General features: G+C 52.6%; 1 protein-coding gene across 1 annotated transcript; it reads right to left on the bottom strand.

The window, feature by feature from the left end:
* Window positions 1-6,328: 6,328 nt before the first annotated feature.
* ASL (argininosuccinate lyase) lies at window positions 6,329-17,077 on the bottom strand. Its single transcript, XM_055409957.2, has 17 exons — window positions 17,031-17,077; window positions 16,774-16,828; window positions 13,425-13,619; window positions 13,017-13,100; window positions 12,713-12,769; window positions 12,509-12,606; window positions 11,292-11,369; window positions 11,104-11,181; window positions 10,665-10,717; window positions 10,243-10,305; window positions 9,882-9,996; window positions 9,654-9,738; window positions 9,497-9,556; window positions 9,181-9,264; window positions 7,931-8,011; window positions 7,676-7,782; window positions 6,329-7,592 (listed from the first exon to the last, which is right to left on the bottom strand). Exons 2-17 carry the CDS (start codon window positions 16,783-16,785, stop codon window positions 7,421-7,423), a joined length of 1,422 nt encoding a protein of 473 aa, XP_055265932.2. The 5' UTR covers window positions 16,786-16,828; window positions 17,031-17,077; the 3' UTR covers window positions 6,329-7,420.
* Window positions 17,078-17,166: the final 89 nt, after the last annotated feature.

Below are 17,166 nucleotides of genomic sequence, written 5' to 3'. Positions count from 1 at the left end.
ATGACTTTATTTTTCTGGGCTCCAAAATCACTGCAGATGGTGATTGCAGCCATGAAATTAAAGGACGCTTACTCATTGGAAGGACAGTTATGACCAACCTAGACAGCATATTAAAAGCAGAGACATTACTTTGCCAACCAAGGTCCATCTAGTCAAGGCTATGGTTTTTCCAGTGGTCATATATGGATGTGAGAGTTGGACTATAAAGAAAGCTGAGCACCGAAGAATTGATGCTTTTGAACTGTGGTATTGGAGAAATCTCTTGAGAGTCTCTTGGACTGCAAGGAGATCCAACCAGTCCATTCTAAAGGAGATCAGTCCGGGGTGTTCATTGGAAGGACTGATGTTGAAGCTGAAACTCCAATACTTTGGCCACCTCATGCAAAGAGCTGACTCATTTGAAAAGACCCTGATGCTGGGAAAGACTGAGGACAGGAGAAGATGGGGACGACAGAGGATGAGATATTTGGATGGCTTCACCGACTCGATGGACATGGGTTTGGGTAGATTCCGGGAGCTGGTGATGGACAGGGAGGCCTGGCGTGCTGCGGTTCATGGGGTTGCAAAGAGTTTGACACGCCTGAGTGACTGAACTGAACTGAATGGGTTTATTATGTTTTAATGAATGAATGCATATTTAAATAATTTCTCAGTTTGTAACTTCTAATACAGTAAATACCAAAATACAGATATAACACTCATAAACAAACCCTTTTAGGTGTATTCAATAATTATTAAAAGTATAAAGGTGTTCTCCTATCAAAAAGTTTGAAAATCAGTGATTTTGACCAGTTCCCCCCCCAAAAAAAAAAACCCAAATCACAAATCAGACAAAATTTTATAAATGGGTGAGATAAAGTAGAAATAGAACAAACAATCCTAAAGTCTTCGGGGAATCAGAAAAGACCCTGAATAGCCAAAGCAATCTTGAGAAAGAAAAACAAAGCTGGAGGCATCACAGTCTTTGATTTTAAACTATACAGAAAGCTACAGCAATCAAATCAGTATGGCAGTTGCATAAAAAGAGACACAGAGATCAATGGAACAGAACAGAGGGCCCAGAAATAAACCCACACATGTATGGCCAATTAATTTATGATAAAAGAGCCAGGAATATACAATGGGGAAAGAATAGTCTCTTCAGTAAATGATGCTGGGAAAACTGGACAACCACATCAAAAGAATGAAACTAGACCACTATTTACACCACACGTGAAAATTAACTCAAAATGCATTAAAGACTTGAATGTAAGAACTGAAGCTGTAAAACTCTAGAAGAAAACATACGCAGTAAGTTCCCAGACACTAGTCCTGGCAATGATTTTTTGGATTTAACACCAAAAGGAAAGGCAACAAAAGCAAAAATAAGTGGGACCACAACAAACTAAGCAGCTGCTGCAGGGCAAAAAGAACCATCAAATAAAATGAAAAGGCAACCTACTGAATGGGAGAAGATATTTCCAAATCATGTATCTGATGAGGAGTTAATACCCAAAATACATAAAGAACCCATACAGTGCAACAGCAAAAAATCAGACAATCTGATTTTTAAAATGGGCAGAAGAACCAAGTAGACGTTTTTCCAAAGAAGACACAGTTGGCCAGTAGATATTTGAAGGTGTTCAACATCACTAGTCATCAGTTCAGTTCAGTTCAGTCGCTCGGTCGTGTCTGACTCTTTGCAACCCCACGAATCACAGCACACCAGGCCTCCCTGTCCATCACCAACTCACGGAGTTTAGTCAAACTCATGTCCATAGAGTCGACGATGCCATCAAGCCATCTCATTCTCTGTCGTCCCCTTCTCCTCCCGCCGCCAACCTTTCCCAGAATCAGAATCTTTTCCAATGAGTCAACTCGTCACATGAGGTGGCCAAAGTATTGCAGTTTCAGCTTTAGCATCAGTCCTTCCAATGAACACCCAGGATTGATCTCCTTTAGAATGGACTGGTTGGATCTCCTTGCAGTCCAAGGGACTCTCAAGAGTCTTCTCCAGCACCACAGTTCAAAGCATCAATTCTTTGGCGCTCAGCTTTCTTCACAGTCCAACTCTCACGTCCATACATGACCACAGGAAAAACCATAGCCTTGACTAGACAGACCTTGGTTGGCAAAGTAATGTCTCTGCTTTATAACATACTATCTAGGTTGGTGATAACTTTCCTTCCAAGGAGTAAGCGTCTTTTAATTTCATGGCTGCAATCAGCATCCGCAGTGATTTTGGAGCCCAAAAAAATGAAGTCTGACACTGTTTCCACTGTTTTTCCATCTATTTCCCATGAAGTGATGGGACCAGATGCCATGATCTTTTTGTTTTCTGAATGTTGAGCTTCAAGCCAACCTTTTCACTCTCCTCTTTCACTTTCATCAAGAGGCTTTTGAGTTCCTCTTCACTTTGCCATAAGGGTGGTGTCATCTGCATATCTGAGGTTATTGATATTTCTCCCGGCAATCTTGATTCCAGCTTGTGCTTCTTCCAGCCCAGCGTTCCTCATGATGTACTCTGCATATAAGTTAAATAAGCAGGGTGACAATATACAGCCTTGACATACTCCTTTTCCTATTTGGAACCAGTCTGTTGTTCCATGTACAGTTCTGACTGTTGCTTCCTGACCTGCATACAGGTTTCTCAAGAGGCAGGTCAGGTGGTCTGGTGTTCCCATCTCTTTCAGAATTTTCCAGTTTATTGTGATCCACACAGTCAAAGGCTTTGGCATAGTCAATGAAGCAGAAATAGATGTTTTTCTGGAACTCTCTTGCTTTCTCCATCTGCTGAGTGGGAGAAGATATTTGCCAGCAGATGTTGGCAATTTGATCTCTGGTGCCTCTGCCTTTTCTAAAACCTGCTTGAACATCTGGGAGTTCACGGTTCACATATTGCTGAAGCCTGGCTTGGAGAATTTTGAGCATGATTTTACTAGTGTGTTAGATGAGTACAATTGTGCAGTAGTTTGAGCATTCTTTGGCATTGCCTTTCTTTGGGATTGGAATGAAGACTGACCTTCTCCAGTCCTGTGGCCACTGATGAATTTTCCAAATTTGCTGGCACATTGAGTGCAGTTCTTTCACAGCATCATCTTTCAAGATTTGAAATAGCTCAACTGGAATTCCATCACCTCCACTAGCTTTGTTCCTAGTGATGCTTTCTAAGGCCCACTTGACTTCACATTCCAAGATGTCTGGCTCTAGGTCAGTGATCACATTACTGTGGCTCAGATCATGAACTCCTTATTGCCAAATTCAGACTTAAATTGAAGAAAGTAGGGAAAACCACTACACCATTCAGATATGACCTAAATCAAATCCCTTGTGATTATACAGTGGAAGTGAGAAATAGATTTAAGGGACTAGATCTGATAGAGTGCCTGATGAACTCTGGACGGAGGTTCGTGACATTGTACAGGAGACAGGGACCAAGACCATCCCCATGGAAAAGAAATGCAAAAAAGCAAAATGGCTGTCTGAGGAGGCCTCACAAATAGCTGTGAAAAGAAGAGAAGTGAAAAGCAAAGGAGAAAAGGAAAGATATAAGCATCTGAATGCAGAGTTCCAAAGAATAGCAAGGAGAGATAAGAAAGCCTTCCTCAGAGATCAATGCAGAGAAATAGAGGAAAACAACAGAATAGGAAAAACAAGAGATCTCTTCAAGAAAATTAGAGATTCCAAGGGAACTTTGCATGCAAAGATGGGCTCGATAAAGGACAGAAATGGTATGGACCTAACAGAAGCAGAAGATATTAAGAAGAGGTGGCAAGAATACACAGAAGAACTGTACAAAAAAGATCTTCACAACCAAGACAATCACGATAATGTGATCACTGACCTAGAGCCAGACATCTTGGAATGTGAAGTCAAGTGGGCCTTAGAAAGCATCACTACGAGCAAACTGGTATATGTAGAATCAATAAAACAATGCTATACAGTAGGACTTTACTACTGTATAGCATGGGGAACTATATTCAATAAATAAATTGAATATAGAGATAAATCATAATGGAAAATAATATGAAAAGGAATGTATATATATGTTGTATATATAGATGTACAGTCACTTTGCTGTACACAAAGTGTACACAACTATTAACACAAAATTAATACAACACTGTAATTCAACTATTTTTGTTTAGTTGCTAAGTCATGTCTGACTCTTTGCGACCCCATGGACTGTAGCCTGCCAGGCTCCTCTGTCCATGGGATTTCCCAGGCAAGAATATTGGAGTGGGTTGCCATTTCTTCCTCCAGGGGCTCTTCTCCGACTTGGGATCAAACTAGCCTCTCCCACACTGGCAGGCGGATCCTTTACCACTGTGCCATATGTCAATAAAAATAAATAAATAACAATATGACAGTGGAAGCAGAGGATCCAAGAGAGATTTGGCAATGTTACATTGCTGGCCTTGAAAATGGAGGAAGGGGCCACGAGCCAAGGGATGTATGTGGCCTCTAGAAACTAGAAAAGACAAGCAGATTCTCCTCTAGTCTCTGGAAGAAGCCTAGCCCTGCTGACATACAATTTTGCTTCCATAAAACCCACTTCAGACTTCTGATTTCAAGAACTGTAAGATAGTGTTATTTTGATTTAAGCTGTGATTTTTTTGGGTACTTTGTTACAGCAATAGGAATTCAATATAAGGTCACAGTGGGCTTTGGTGTAAACAGCTTCTGAGATTAAAAATAGACAAGAGGAAAGGATGTAGCCAGTTGGTAGCAGAACAGGAAGAGGCAGACCTAGGCAGTAAGTACAGAGTCTGGAGAAAAGCTGCACAAACCCTTGCTCTCCCTGAGCTGCTGCTGCTAAGTCACTTCAGTCGTGTCCAGCTCTGTGTGACCCAGCTAGGACAGGCCAATCCTTCTGGTCAGGTCAGATCACACGTGACCAGGCTCATGAGTGGGAAGCCCCATGAGGCTGAATGCAATTCAGTTAAGAATTTAACAGGACCATCTGGAAACAGAGTTCCCATTGAGGCTGAGGTGTCCCCCTTCAATGGAGACAGTAGATACAGATGGAGAGAGGTGTCACAGCAACTTCTGCCTCACTGTACTCCCATTCTCCCTCTGCCAAGTGCATTACAGTTATTTTAATCCTGTCTGTGGTCGGATGGACATAAAGCCCTCCTTCATTTTGAAAACTAGGTTTTAGGCATTCTCTAGATTAGCACTTTTTTTTTTAGTCCGACAATTTTGTCTGTCTGACCCCTCTGGGTTTATTTTTTATTTTTAAAAATTAAAATGTAGTTAATTTACAATACTGTGAAGGCGATGGCACCCCACTCTAGTACTCTTGCCTGGAAAATCCCATGGATGGAGGAGCCTGGAAGGCTGCAGTCCGTGGGGTCGCTAAGTCGGAAACGACTGAGCGACTTCACTTTCACACATTGGAGAAGGAAATGGCACCCCACTCCAGTGTTCTTGCCTGGAGAATCCCAGGGACGGGGGAGCCTGGTGGGCTGCCGTCTATGGGGTCGCACAGAGTCGGACATGTCTGAAGTAACTTAGCAGTAGGAGTGCTAGTTTCAGTTATACAGCAACGTGATTCAGATACACACACACACATGTATTTTTTTCAAATTTTCTTCCATTATAGGATATCGCATGCATGCTGTCGCTAAGTTGTGTCCGACTCTTTGTGACCCCATGGACTGTAGCCCACCAGGCTCCTCTATCCATGGGATTCTCCAGGCAAGAATACTGGAGTGAGTTGCCATGACCTCTTACAGAGTATTTTCCCGACTCAGGGATCAAACCCACAGCTCCTACACTGGCAGGTGGATTCTTTACCACTGAGCCACCTGGGAAGCCCATTATAGGATATGACAAGTTACCAAATATATAGTTTCCTGTACTATAAAATAAATCCTTCTTTTTTATCCATAAATCAGCATTTCTGACTCTTAAAAGTGTGTATAGGAATCACCTGGGTAGTTTGTTAAACTGCAGATTCTGAATCAGTAGATCAGGGCAGGCCCCAGGTGAGGTGGATGTTGCTGGTCTGAAGCAACTTTGTGTATGTAACAAGATTAAGATCAGTGCCTCTCAGACCTGAGCACACATCAGGATCACCTGAAGCACTTGTTAAAACAGATTGCTGGACCCCACCCAGAATGATTCAGTAGGTTTTGCTGGGGACTTCTCAGGTGACTCAGTGGTAAAGACTTTCCTGCCAAGCAGGAGATGTGAGTTCAGTCCCTGGGTCAGGAAGATCCCCTGCAGAAGGAAATGGCAACCCACCCCAGTATTCTTGCCTGGGAAATCTCATGGACAGAAGAGCCTGGCAGGCTACAGTCATGGGGTCACAAAAGAGACACAACTTAGCGACTGAAGAAGAACAAGTCTTGGTGGGGACTGAGAATTTGATTTTTAACAAGTTTGAAGGTGATGATGATAATAGTCAGGAACCCCGGCTTTGAGAAACACTGCTATAGAAGATGCTGTGACCCATAGCTTTGACCCTTTTTGGAATTTGGTGTAGTGTCCCCCAATGCCAGAGTTTTTGTTCTTTAATTTACAGAATCTTTTTGTTGCTCCCAGACTCACTTGGAGGACTTAGTCATACTTTATGTTTAGCTTGCTTATCTTTGTTAAGAAATGTCTGAAATTTATGTTTTATTATCAGGATTTTGGTGAGATTTGTGTATTAATACAAGAGATCTCTGCTGACTCCGGGACCCACTGTTATTGAACACTGACCACGTGCCAGACCTCACCTCAGGCTCTTTGCAGCCTCAACATGGCCATCCTTTCCCTTGACCACAGAATGGGCAGACCCCTCTGGCACCACCTGTCTGTGGGCCTCACCTCAAGGTCAGTGCTTGCAAATTTGTACATTACTCTCCAGGGTGGAGAAAGGCATCGTCTTTACCCATGGATGGAGCTCACCTAGTGCCAGGCATCACTCACTATCCGGATGACCAATTTTGCTACCAGATACACCATTCCCTTTAAGAAGGTACAGGGCACCCTGCAGTGCTGCCCGATGGTCCAGGGAAGGGTTGGGTTAACCCAGAGGAGAATGGGAGCAGGGGAGCCTAGGGAGGGCCCCAGAAGGAAGGGGATGGACGGGGGCTGACTGGGTGAGCCAAGCCGGTCAGGTCCCACCAGGGATCCAAGGAGGCCAGTGCTGCCTAGACACCCAAGGCTGGAAATCACTGTGAGGCGGCGACGGGGGCGGGGCCTGCGCGGGGTCGGTGACGGGGCGTGGCCTGTGTGGGTCGGTTACGGGGGCGGGGCCTGCGCAGGGCGCTGGAGATGCCGGTGAGACCCACTTGGGCCTTCCGCATTCGTGACTCTAGCTATGTCACCCGGTTCTTCCACCTCCCTGATGGCCTCTACTGCCCGCTCAGTAGACCCCCCCACCCGCCAGAGCCCGCCACTGAGGCAGACAGGCTGGGCAGGAAACACACAGCCTCCTCCAGGGTCCACTTTATTTGGGAGAGGCGTGGGGAGGGCTCTTGGCCTGATGTGCCCGGAGGAGAGCTCGCAGCTGGCCGATCTGCCAGTCGACGCTAGAGCGCGCGGTGCCTCCCAGGGCCTTGTACTGCTCCACGCTGTGTGCGTAGTCCCAAACGTGGCTCACGTCGCCCGAGAACAGGGGGCTGGCGGGGAAGGCGGAGGTGGGCCAGGACCTCTCGGGCCCCCCCTCCCAGCAGATGGGGGGAGGACAGGAAGGGGGACGCACCTGATGGTCTGCAGCTCCTGCAGTGACAGCTGATTGAGGGCGACCCCCTTGGTCTCGGCCATGAACACGGCTTTCCCGGAGGCCTCGTGGGCCTGGCGGAATGGCATCTGGGAGAGCCAGGGAGGAGGGCGGTGCTGACACAGCTTTCTCCACCCCTTGTTCTGTTGGGGTGCTGGCGCCCCCATGCCCCCCCAACTCCAGCCTGGGGAACATCCCTGTCCCCTGGCCCCAACACCCTGGCTGCCCCACACTCACCCCTTTGCGGACCAGGTAGTAGGCGAGGTCAGTGGCCAGCATGTCAGGACTCAGAGCCCGTCCCATGTTCTCATGGTGAATCTGGGGACAGCAGGGCAATCCGGCAGTGAATCCGGGGGCCCGCCCCAGGCCCACCCTGCTCAGTCAGGATGTCCCCTGCCTTGGGCAGACCCCCTCTCACCCACCCTGTCCTGCTCTCTGCTTGAGCCACCATTTCCTAACTATTGATAAGTGTTAGCTGTGTTACCAGGGTTGCCTCCTGATCTTTAGAATGCATCAGAATCACCTGCAGATTGATTAGACTATAGATCGTATGGTCTGTACCCTGAACTATATTTAGAAATGAAATTATATGAGGGGGATTTGCTTAAAAACAATGGTGGACGGGGTAGTGGGTAAAGATAGTTGCATCGAGAATGGCCATGAGCTGATTATTGTTTAAGCTGAATGCTGTTACTATGTAGGGGTTTGTTATGCATGCATGTGTGCACGCTCAGTCATGTCCGACTCCTTGTGACCCTTTGGACTGTAGCCCACCAGGCTTCTCTGTCCATGGGATTCTCCAGGCAAGAACACTGGAGTGGGTTGCCATTTCCTCCTCCAGGGGATCTTCCCAACCCAGGAATCGAAGCCAGGTCTCCTGCATTTGCCACTGTGCCACTGGGGAAGCCCAGGGGTCATCATACATCCTCTCCACTGTTGTATATTGAATTCTCTCATGCTGCTGCTGCTGCTGCTGCTAAGTCACTTCAATCATGTCTGACTCTGTGCAACCTCATAGACGGCAGCCCACTAGGCTCCTCTGTCCCTGGGATTCTCCAGGCAAGAACACTGGAGTGGGTTGCCATTTCCTTCTCCAATGCGTGAAAGTGAAGTCGCTCAGTCGTGCCTGACTCTTAGTGACCCCATGGACTGCAGCCTGCCAGGCTCCTCCACCATCCATGGGATTTTCCAGGCAAGAGTACTGGAGTGGGTTGCCATTGCCTTCTCCATGAGTTCTCCCATAGTAAGTGGTTAAAAAAGAAATCTGGTCGGGCCAGTTGAGGGGGCTCCTTGGATCTAACCCACTTCCATTCTCCTACAGCAGCTTAACTGTGTCTCTTCACTGTTCCCAGGGCAGGACCAAGCACATACCCCCTCCCTCTGCCCCAGGTCTTCCGAACCCACCCACCCCTGCCTCCTCTCAAGATCACCCTCCTGGCACACCACCCCCAAGTTTAAGAGCCTCAGGGAAAAGAGGTGTGTCTTGCCTGCAGCGTAGAGATGACGCCAGTGGCCACTTGGAGGACGGCGCTCATGGTGTCGGACACCTCAAACACGGCTTCTTTATCCTCCTGGGAGACACGTGGCAGGAAGTAAGGCCCCAGGAGCTGGGTCCCCACGGAGGCACCCCCACTGTGAACACATAGCACCTCGTACACCCCACATTGAGGGAGAGAAGAGAGTTCTCAGGGTCGTCAAGGGCTGGGTGTACACGATGGGAGGTGGCAATTCTATGAGGCCCCTGCCCGAATGAGCCAGGACCCTGAGAACTGGTGTGTGAGGTAGAACAGGTGGGTCCCAAACCTGTAAGTCCTTGTTGTAGGTACTTGGAAGTCCCTTGAGTGTCATCAGGAGCCCAGCACACTGCGGGGAAAGGGAGGACTTCGGAGCCTGTCCGGGACGTTCCCTCTGGACCCTCGGGTCAGCGCTTAGGCCGTGCCCCCTTCCCTGCCCGGCTCACCCGCCCAAACACTCGCCCCGCCTTGCTCCGGATCAGCTCCAGGCTGTCTGGATTTTTCTTCTGGGGCATCAGGCTGCTTCCGGTGCTGGAGACACAGATGTTGGAGCTGAAGGGTCTCCCACGCCACTTGGCTAGTCTGCTGGGCAGCTCTCCCCTGGGTGGGGGTGGGGAGGAAGCAAGCCCTCTGCAGAAGGGTGCAGAGCTGGGCAAGGGCAGGCACAGCCTCACCTGTAGGCATCTGAGAGCTGCACGAAGCTGAATTCCTTGGTGCCATAGAGGATGAGATCCTCAGCCATCCTACTAAGGTGGGTCATGCACAGCGAAGCCCAGAACAGGAACTCGGCTTGTGGGAGAAAAGAGAGAGCAAGCTGTCTGCTCACCAGGCCTGTCTCGCTGCTCACCCAGCCTGGAGAGGCTCCAGGTGGGCCATACAGGGGTGGCAGGAAGCATGGACTGCAGCCCAAAAGTCTCTTCTGTCCATGGGATTTCCCAGGTAAGAATACTGGAGTGGACTGCCATTTCCTCCTCCAGGGGGTCTTCCCGACCTAGGGATCGAACCCGCATCTCCTGCTTGGCTCCCAGGACTCACCCACAAAGTCTCGCTCACTGGTGGCATCCATGCTGTTGAGAGTGATGGCCCCAAAGTCCAGTTCTGGGTAAGGAGGGAAAGGGAAGGAAATTGGGCTGGGCTGGAGGGCTGGGACAGGCCTTCTCCCTTCCCTGAATCATGTTGCCCAGCCACCTCCCCCTGGACCCCTTCTCAGGGAGGCAGAGTAGGGAGGGGCAGGAGTTGGGGAGGTCTCTTGTACAGGCCCCACGAGGGAGGCGGGAGTCCTGAGTCTCCCCAGCACCACGCGCCCCTAGCATGGCCTCCCCAGACCACTCTAGCCTCGTATCCACAGAAACAAACCAGAGTTTCACCCGGACCCCTGCCCTCTCTAGGTGTGTGTCTGTGGGACCTGGCAGGTGCTGAGGGTGGTCTCCCAGGAAAGGAGGGGCAGGGTGCCTCACCTGCTCGGAGCAGTTCCCGGTCCACGCCCAGGGGGTTGCCTGCGATGGCCCCACTGCAGAGCGGGGTGGGGTACTGAGTGACCAGGGCTCCCGCAGGCAGGCCCTGGCCGTACACACATGCACACGCAGGCTGCGCGCTGGTTGCCAGGGCCAGAGCCTGGTCAGCTTGGGAGCCAGACACCTGTCCCCACAGGTGGGGAAACACAGCTGGCTGGCTCTCCAGAGAGCACTGGCTTTGCTGTGACATACTTGTTGTCCTCACCTTAGAGCTGAGGGCCCATGTATGGTCCCGTTCCCACCCTGGACAGGGAGGCTGATCGCCTGGCTTCCTGTCCCCCTTTGTCCTTCCTGGCTCCTCCTCTTCTGCTGAACCCCTAGGACCATGCTAACTAGGTGGCAGGAACCCCACCCCACCCTCTGAGCACTGGGCCCTGCTCACCTCCCCAGAGGCAGGACGTTGATCCGCTTCCGCACCTCCAGCAGCCTTTCGGAGTCTCTGGTCAGAGCCACGGCATGGCTGTGGAAGGCCAGGAGGCCAGAGGGTCAGGGCGGCCTGGCCCGGCCCCTCCCCTCTGCCACACCCCCTCATCACCTCCTGCATGGCATCTCCATCATGACCCCTCTGACCTCAGGATCCAGTGGCTCCAGCGGATTGGCTGAGCCCTTTGCAGGTGTGTGTACCCTGGGAAGAGGACATCACGTTCCCTACAGGGAAGAGCAAGGACAGGCTGTCTGAGGGGCTCTCAAGATTCAGGTGAGGCCTGCCTGTCATACTTGGGACCCTGCAGGCCTGGGCCCCTCTCAAGCAGCAGGGCAGGCTCGCCAAGGATCTGCCTTTTTGAGGGACCAAGTGACCTCCTGAAGACAAACATGGTGTCAGCGAAGGTTGGGACGCAGGTAGTGTGCTGGGCCATGGCTGTGGGGCCTCCAGAGGGTGAGTGTAGGACCAGAGGTAGATCACACCTTCAGCTCCCGCCTCTGCACCTTGGCAGCAGACCTGGGCAGGGGCCAGGGCAGGCAGGAAGGTGCATGGCCTGTCCCGCTGGCACCAAGTGGCTGAGTTTGTGAGTGTGAGAGGAGCCCAGAAAAGCTGGGAGCACTTTCATGTAGGCTGCACAGTAGCAGAGATGCTGTGGGTGATGGTTCTGGTTTGTTAATATTAATGGCTTTATTGAGATATCATTAATATACCAATCACCCATGTAAAGTGTACCATCACCCCAAGAGAGAAACCCTTACTCATCAGCAGCCACTCCCCATTCTCCCAGCACCTGTCTCCCACAGGATGACATTTCCGGGCCCTTGTTTTCCCCTAGTTGTGAAGTCAGTGAAACCGGGGTTACCGGGAGTGGGGACAAGGAAGGCTCAACACAAGTACACTCTTGTCAGCTGTCATGTCACAGAGCTTTGGGATGAGATCAGTGGGAGGCAGCCCTCCTCTCTCTCCTTTCCCTGCGGTGCTGGGCAGGGACAGGGGACCTGAGGTGCAGGTGGCTGAGAAGGGACTTTCTGGTGGCCCCAGCAAGCCAGCGCCCCTTCCTCAGGCTTCAGGGTACCTGCCTGGTGCCTTAGCCTCCAGTCTGTGAATCCACAAAGGGTGAGCTCCCCTCTCTATCAGGCTGGGCTGGCTGGGGGTAGGTGATGCTGAAAGAAATGGCCCTCTGCTGGCTGCTCTGCCTCACTTGACCCAGGAGTTCGGGGGCTCCCAGTACCCTAGAGCCTGGCCCCCCTGCCCTCTTCACCCCTGCCACTTAGGTCTGGCATTTAGGCTGCCCGTCTCAGGGGAGCAGAGACCTTGGCTGCCCTCCTGGCCCTTTCTGCCACCTGGTGACCCCGGGACTCACGCCTCTGCCCGATCCACCATGGTTCTGATGAGTTCGCAGAGGAGGGCTGAGAGCGTGGAGCAATTCTGCCGCATCCACAGCCTGAGGTCAGTGACCACCTGGGGGGAGGAGGAGCTGGCACTCAGGGACTCAGCCCTAACTCTGCTCCCTTGACCCCCCAAGGTTGGGAAGGCCCCGGGTCGGGGGGCAGGGAGGTGGCGGCACCTGGTCGTTCCGACTTCGCCCCGTGTGCAGCTTCCCCGCGGTTTCACCAATGAGCTCCTGGGGGTGGAGGGAGGCATGCGGTCAGGGTCTGCCTGCTCACAGCCCAGTGGGCTCAGCCCAGGCAGCTGCACTTCCTCCCTGCCCTGGGGTCCCCTGGATCTGCCCAGTCTCTGCCATCTCTGCTGATGCCTCCTGCTCTGAGGTCCCAGTGATGAGGCGAACAGAATGGTGGCGCTTATGCTCCAAGTGGCCCCGGGCAAGGCAGAAAAGGGAGGGGTAGGGGATGAGGCAGTGAGTGTCGCACCTTCAGACGCCGCTCGTTGGCCGTATGGATGTCCTCATCATTGGGGTTTAGTTTGAAGGTGCCCTGAGCCCACTCCTCAGCTACCTGCAGAGATGGCAGCAACACAGGGGGTCAGGAGGGCGGGTATCTGCAGCTGAGTCCTGGCAGCACTCTGCCCTTGCGAGCATCTCAGGTCCAGAGCACCTTTCTCAGGAGCCACGGGACCACAGGGACATTGAGGGATGAAGAGAGACGGTCAGCGCTGCACGTGGTTGAAGGGCACCTCTCTAGGCATCTGATCACTACGAGGGGAGATCCCAAGCCTGGCATCTCAGGATGTTACTGCAGCCTGTACTCAGGGATTTGGTGAAAGCCTGGGTCCACAGCAAGGGGTGTGCTCTGGGGTGGGCCTGGGGGTGTGGAGAGTACCTTGTCCAGGCCATGAAGTATCTGGTCCATCTCGGCTTTGGTGAGGAGCCCCGCCTTCTCCAGGCCCCGGCTGTAGGCTTTGCTGCCTTGCACGTCCGCCTCCCAGAGGTGCTGGTCGTACGTGATGGATGAGTTGAACTTTTCCATGATGGGGTCCACTGCGCCGACAAACCGGCCACCCCATAGCTTCCCGCTCTGCCAGAAGGGCAGAAGCGATTAATCTCTTCCCCTGTTGAGAACAATGCCTCCCACAAAGAGCCCTCAGGAGAGTTACCCAGTCTGATGGCAGTGGGAGCTAGTGGGCAGGGTTATTCTCACTGGACAGATAAGGAAACTGAGGCTCAGAGAGGGTCAGGAACTTGCCCAGAGTCAGTCAGGGAGTGAATGTGGGAACTTGACTGGTCACTGAAGTTAGGGTTCTTTCCCATCATGAGCCAGTACTCTGGGGAGATGGTGGCAGGCCACAGCAAAACTTCTAGGACCCCGCCTACCAGTGACCAAAGTGAGAAGTCACTCTAGAATCCAGCTCTGATGTACCAGGGGCAGTGACAATAATACCGGGTAACGTAAGTCACATTCTCACTGTGCACCAGGCACCGTTCTTGTTGCTTGGCACACACCAACTGCAACCCTATGAAGTGGGTACCCAAACTGTCCTCCTACAGAGAGGGGAAACTGAGGCCCAGAGAACCTCTGTACTTTGTCTTTCCTGAGCGTGGCAGAGCCAGGACTGCAGCCCCACAGCCGGAAGTCAGAGCCCTGCTCTAAACCCCACACTCACTTCACCAGGGCCTCTCCGCTGGCTCTGCTGTTCTGAACATTCGCTGCAGGGACAGGTGAGGAGGCACCCAAGGGGCCGTATCAGTCTCCAGTGAGCTGTCTCATGCCTGGGGAGGGGCCTAAGGTCCCAACCCCCACCTCACCTCTGGAAGGCACCCCCAATACACTCATCATCACTGGCCTTCTAGGAAGTCAGTAGCTGACCCTCTGAGTCCCAGGAGCCAAGGGTAGAGGGATGGGGCAGAGGGTGTAGGCCAGAGCATGGGACAGATCGGAGAGGAGGTGCAGAACCCCTGAGGGGCACACCCTAGTCTGCCAAGAATGGGAGGAGAGTGGTCCGGGGTGGAAGGGGGCATGTTACTTCACTGGCATCTTTTCTGTTGGGGGGGTGGTTTACAGTGGCCGCTGAGGACATATATTCTCCTCTGTCCCCCTGCAATGTCCCAGACTTCTGTTATCCACCTAACCATAGGCCTTTGTAAACCTCTTTAATCTCAGGGTTGCCCCTCTACACAATAGGAATAATAATAGTATTTATCTGGTGGGGTTGTTGTGAGTATTCAATTAGATTAAGCTAATTGCATACACAGCACAGTGCCTGGTACTCAGTAAATTCTAAATATTACTCAGGGAGGGGCTGAGGACTACCAGGGGTTAGGGTGTGCCTTAGGTCCACTCTTGTTATTCTGCATGTCCCCCTGGACCCTCCACCACCACCCCAGGCTGGGAGCTGACAGTTCAGTGCCCAGCAACCTCAGCTGCCACAGGACTCTGCCCTGCAGAGTCTCCCTGTGAGCTGAACCCGCCCCTCGCCCTCATGCTTCCCTGCCAAGCCCAGATCAGCAAAGCACCACGTGGGGCCCTGGTCCTGACCACTGGGGCCCGAGGGCCTCGGCCAGCCAGTCAGGATCCTGAGCCAGGCTGCCCTTCAGCTAGGCGTCACCTGGCATCCCCTCCCCCAGCAGGCCCCTGGACTCCCTTCATGGCTTGTTAGTAATAACAGCTATTTAACAACTGGGGCTGCAGCCAAACCAATTAGTGCCAACCCACAGGACAGCCTGGGGCAAGCAGAGGTCGCCCAGCACCCTGGTCTCCTGAAGGCAGCCCATTCTGCAGTGGAGCTTGGGTCCAAGCTCCTACGCCACTGGCAGGCTTAAAAGGACTCCAGGAGGATGTCACAATGAGATGCCACCACCTGTACACCAAGGGAGGGGCGAGGTGGCAGGAGAGGGCACTGCTATGAACCAGGGCACAACTGGATGTGAGGGGTGAGGGAACAGGGACATCGGTTGGCTGAGATGAAAGAGCAACAGCTATTATTATTTTTAATTTTGCCATGCATGCAGCTAGTGGGATCTTAGTTCCCTCAACGAGGGATTGAACCCTAGCCCTCAGCAGTGAAAGCCGGGAGTCCTAACCACTGGACCGCCCGGGAATTCCCAGCAATAGTCAATTTAGAACACACACAGGAAATACCAGTGTTATCCCTGTTAATGTCATTAGCCATGATTTATTAACACCTACTATTGCTTGGCCCTGTGCTAGGCATTTCCAGATGCCATTATACCCTCTATAAGGTTACCCCTATTTTACAAATGAGGAAATAGGCTCAGGGAGGTTGAGTGACTGCTTCAGAAACCAAGTCTGTTTGGCTGCAAAGCCCAGGCCCTGCCACAGGCCCTCTGCCATGACCCAGAAGCTAGCAGAACAGACAGTCTTAACCCATTTATTCAGTAAACAAACTGAGGCCCACAGAGGAAGTGACTTGCCAGCTAATGGGTCCCAGAGGGGTCTGGAACCCACACCTTGTGCTTCCCAGGCCCAGGGTTCCCTTCTCGGCATCGAGCAAACATCCCCTTTTACCTGAAAGTTTCAAAGCAATGACCTTACCATCTGGTACCTCACAGAGGAGGCAGACAGCTAATATTCTCCCCATAAGCCAGGTAAATCGAGGCCAGGGAAAGGGATCTGTGCCTCAGACTCCTGCCACCCAGTCAGGGAGAGAACCCAGGAGTCCTCTGGCTATGAGGGGGAGAGGCCAGTGGGACAGGAAGCCACCAGGTCCTGGAGCCACAGGGCACGATTCCCTGCCTCCTGGCTCTTAACAAACACAAGAGTCCTGTGGACTCGGCTGCACAGGGACAACTGCTAAGGCAGGGGAGGGACACAGGATGGGGAGGGGTGGGGTGGGGGTAGGGGGTGAGTGGGAGGGAAGAAAGGAATGAAGAGGTGAGGAGGCTGAGTGAGTGGGCGGCACCTTTCCCCGCCAGGCCTAGAGCTCTGTCAGGTCAGGTGAGGTCAGAGCCGCTTTTCCCAGGAGTGCGGGTTTGTCACAGGCTGGGGAGGGGTGAGGGACGGGGGAGAGCAGATGGTGGTGGAGACACCGGGAAGAAGGAACAAAATTCTCTTCCGGGCTCTGGCAGGTGCGCTAGGAGGTACCCACTGCCTGGAGCCAAAGAGGACAGTACTCCAGGGCGGCAGGCGCAGGTCACGACCCGGCTGGCTCCCAGGGCGCCCCTCGTCCCTATTTGGAGGCTTGGAGGACGGGCGTCCCCGAGGTCCCTCTCACCTCCGATGCCATGTTGGGCGGTTCCTTGTCCTCCGGGAGCCTAGGTCCTCCGGGTCTAAAAAACAAGGCGTGACTGACGACCTCCTAGGCCACCGGGCGGGGTCCCCCGGGCGGATCCTGCACCGGGTTGGGGCACCGCGCCTGGCCGAGGGCAGTCGGTGGAGGAGGCGGGCGTGGGCAGCGCCCAGCGCACTCTCCCAGGTCGTCTGCGCCCTCCGCTCCCGCCCGTCCTGCCAGTCCGGCCGCCGCACACTTACGCCGCCTGGCCGCGCCGCGAGTCTTGCCCAGCCACTGGGCCGGGCTTTTCTGGCTGGGAAATCGTCAACAGCGGCCCGGCGCTGTCCCCGCCTCCCATCGGCGGACGCACCAATCCCAGGCGGCCCCGCCAGGTGG

The sequence above is a fragment of the Moschus berezovskii genome, chromosome 27 (assembly GCF_049115385.1).
Source record: "Moschus berezovskii isolate FMDL1 chromosome 27, NW_MosBer_1.0, whole genome shotgun sequence".
Classification (NCBI taxonomy): domain Eukaryota; kingdom Metazoa; phylum Chordata; class Mammalia; order Artiodactyla; family Moschidae; genus Moschus; species Moschus berezovskii.
The sequence above is the reverse complement of the archived record's forward strand: the minus strand, read 5'-3'. Positions and strand labels throughout refer to the sequence as shown.

Excerpts from the sequence above, each read along its gene's own strand:
- ASL (XM_055409957.2), bottom strand. Across the intron at positions 12,770-13,016 it reads CCAACGAGCGGCGTCTGAAG|GAGCTCATTGGTGAAACCGC; the intron begins GTGCGACACTCA and ends CTCCACCCCCAG. Across the intron at positions 10,306-10,664 it reads CCGGGAACTGCTCCGAGCAG|AACTGGACTTTGGGGCCATC; the intron begins GTGAGGCACCCT and ends CTCCTTACCCAG.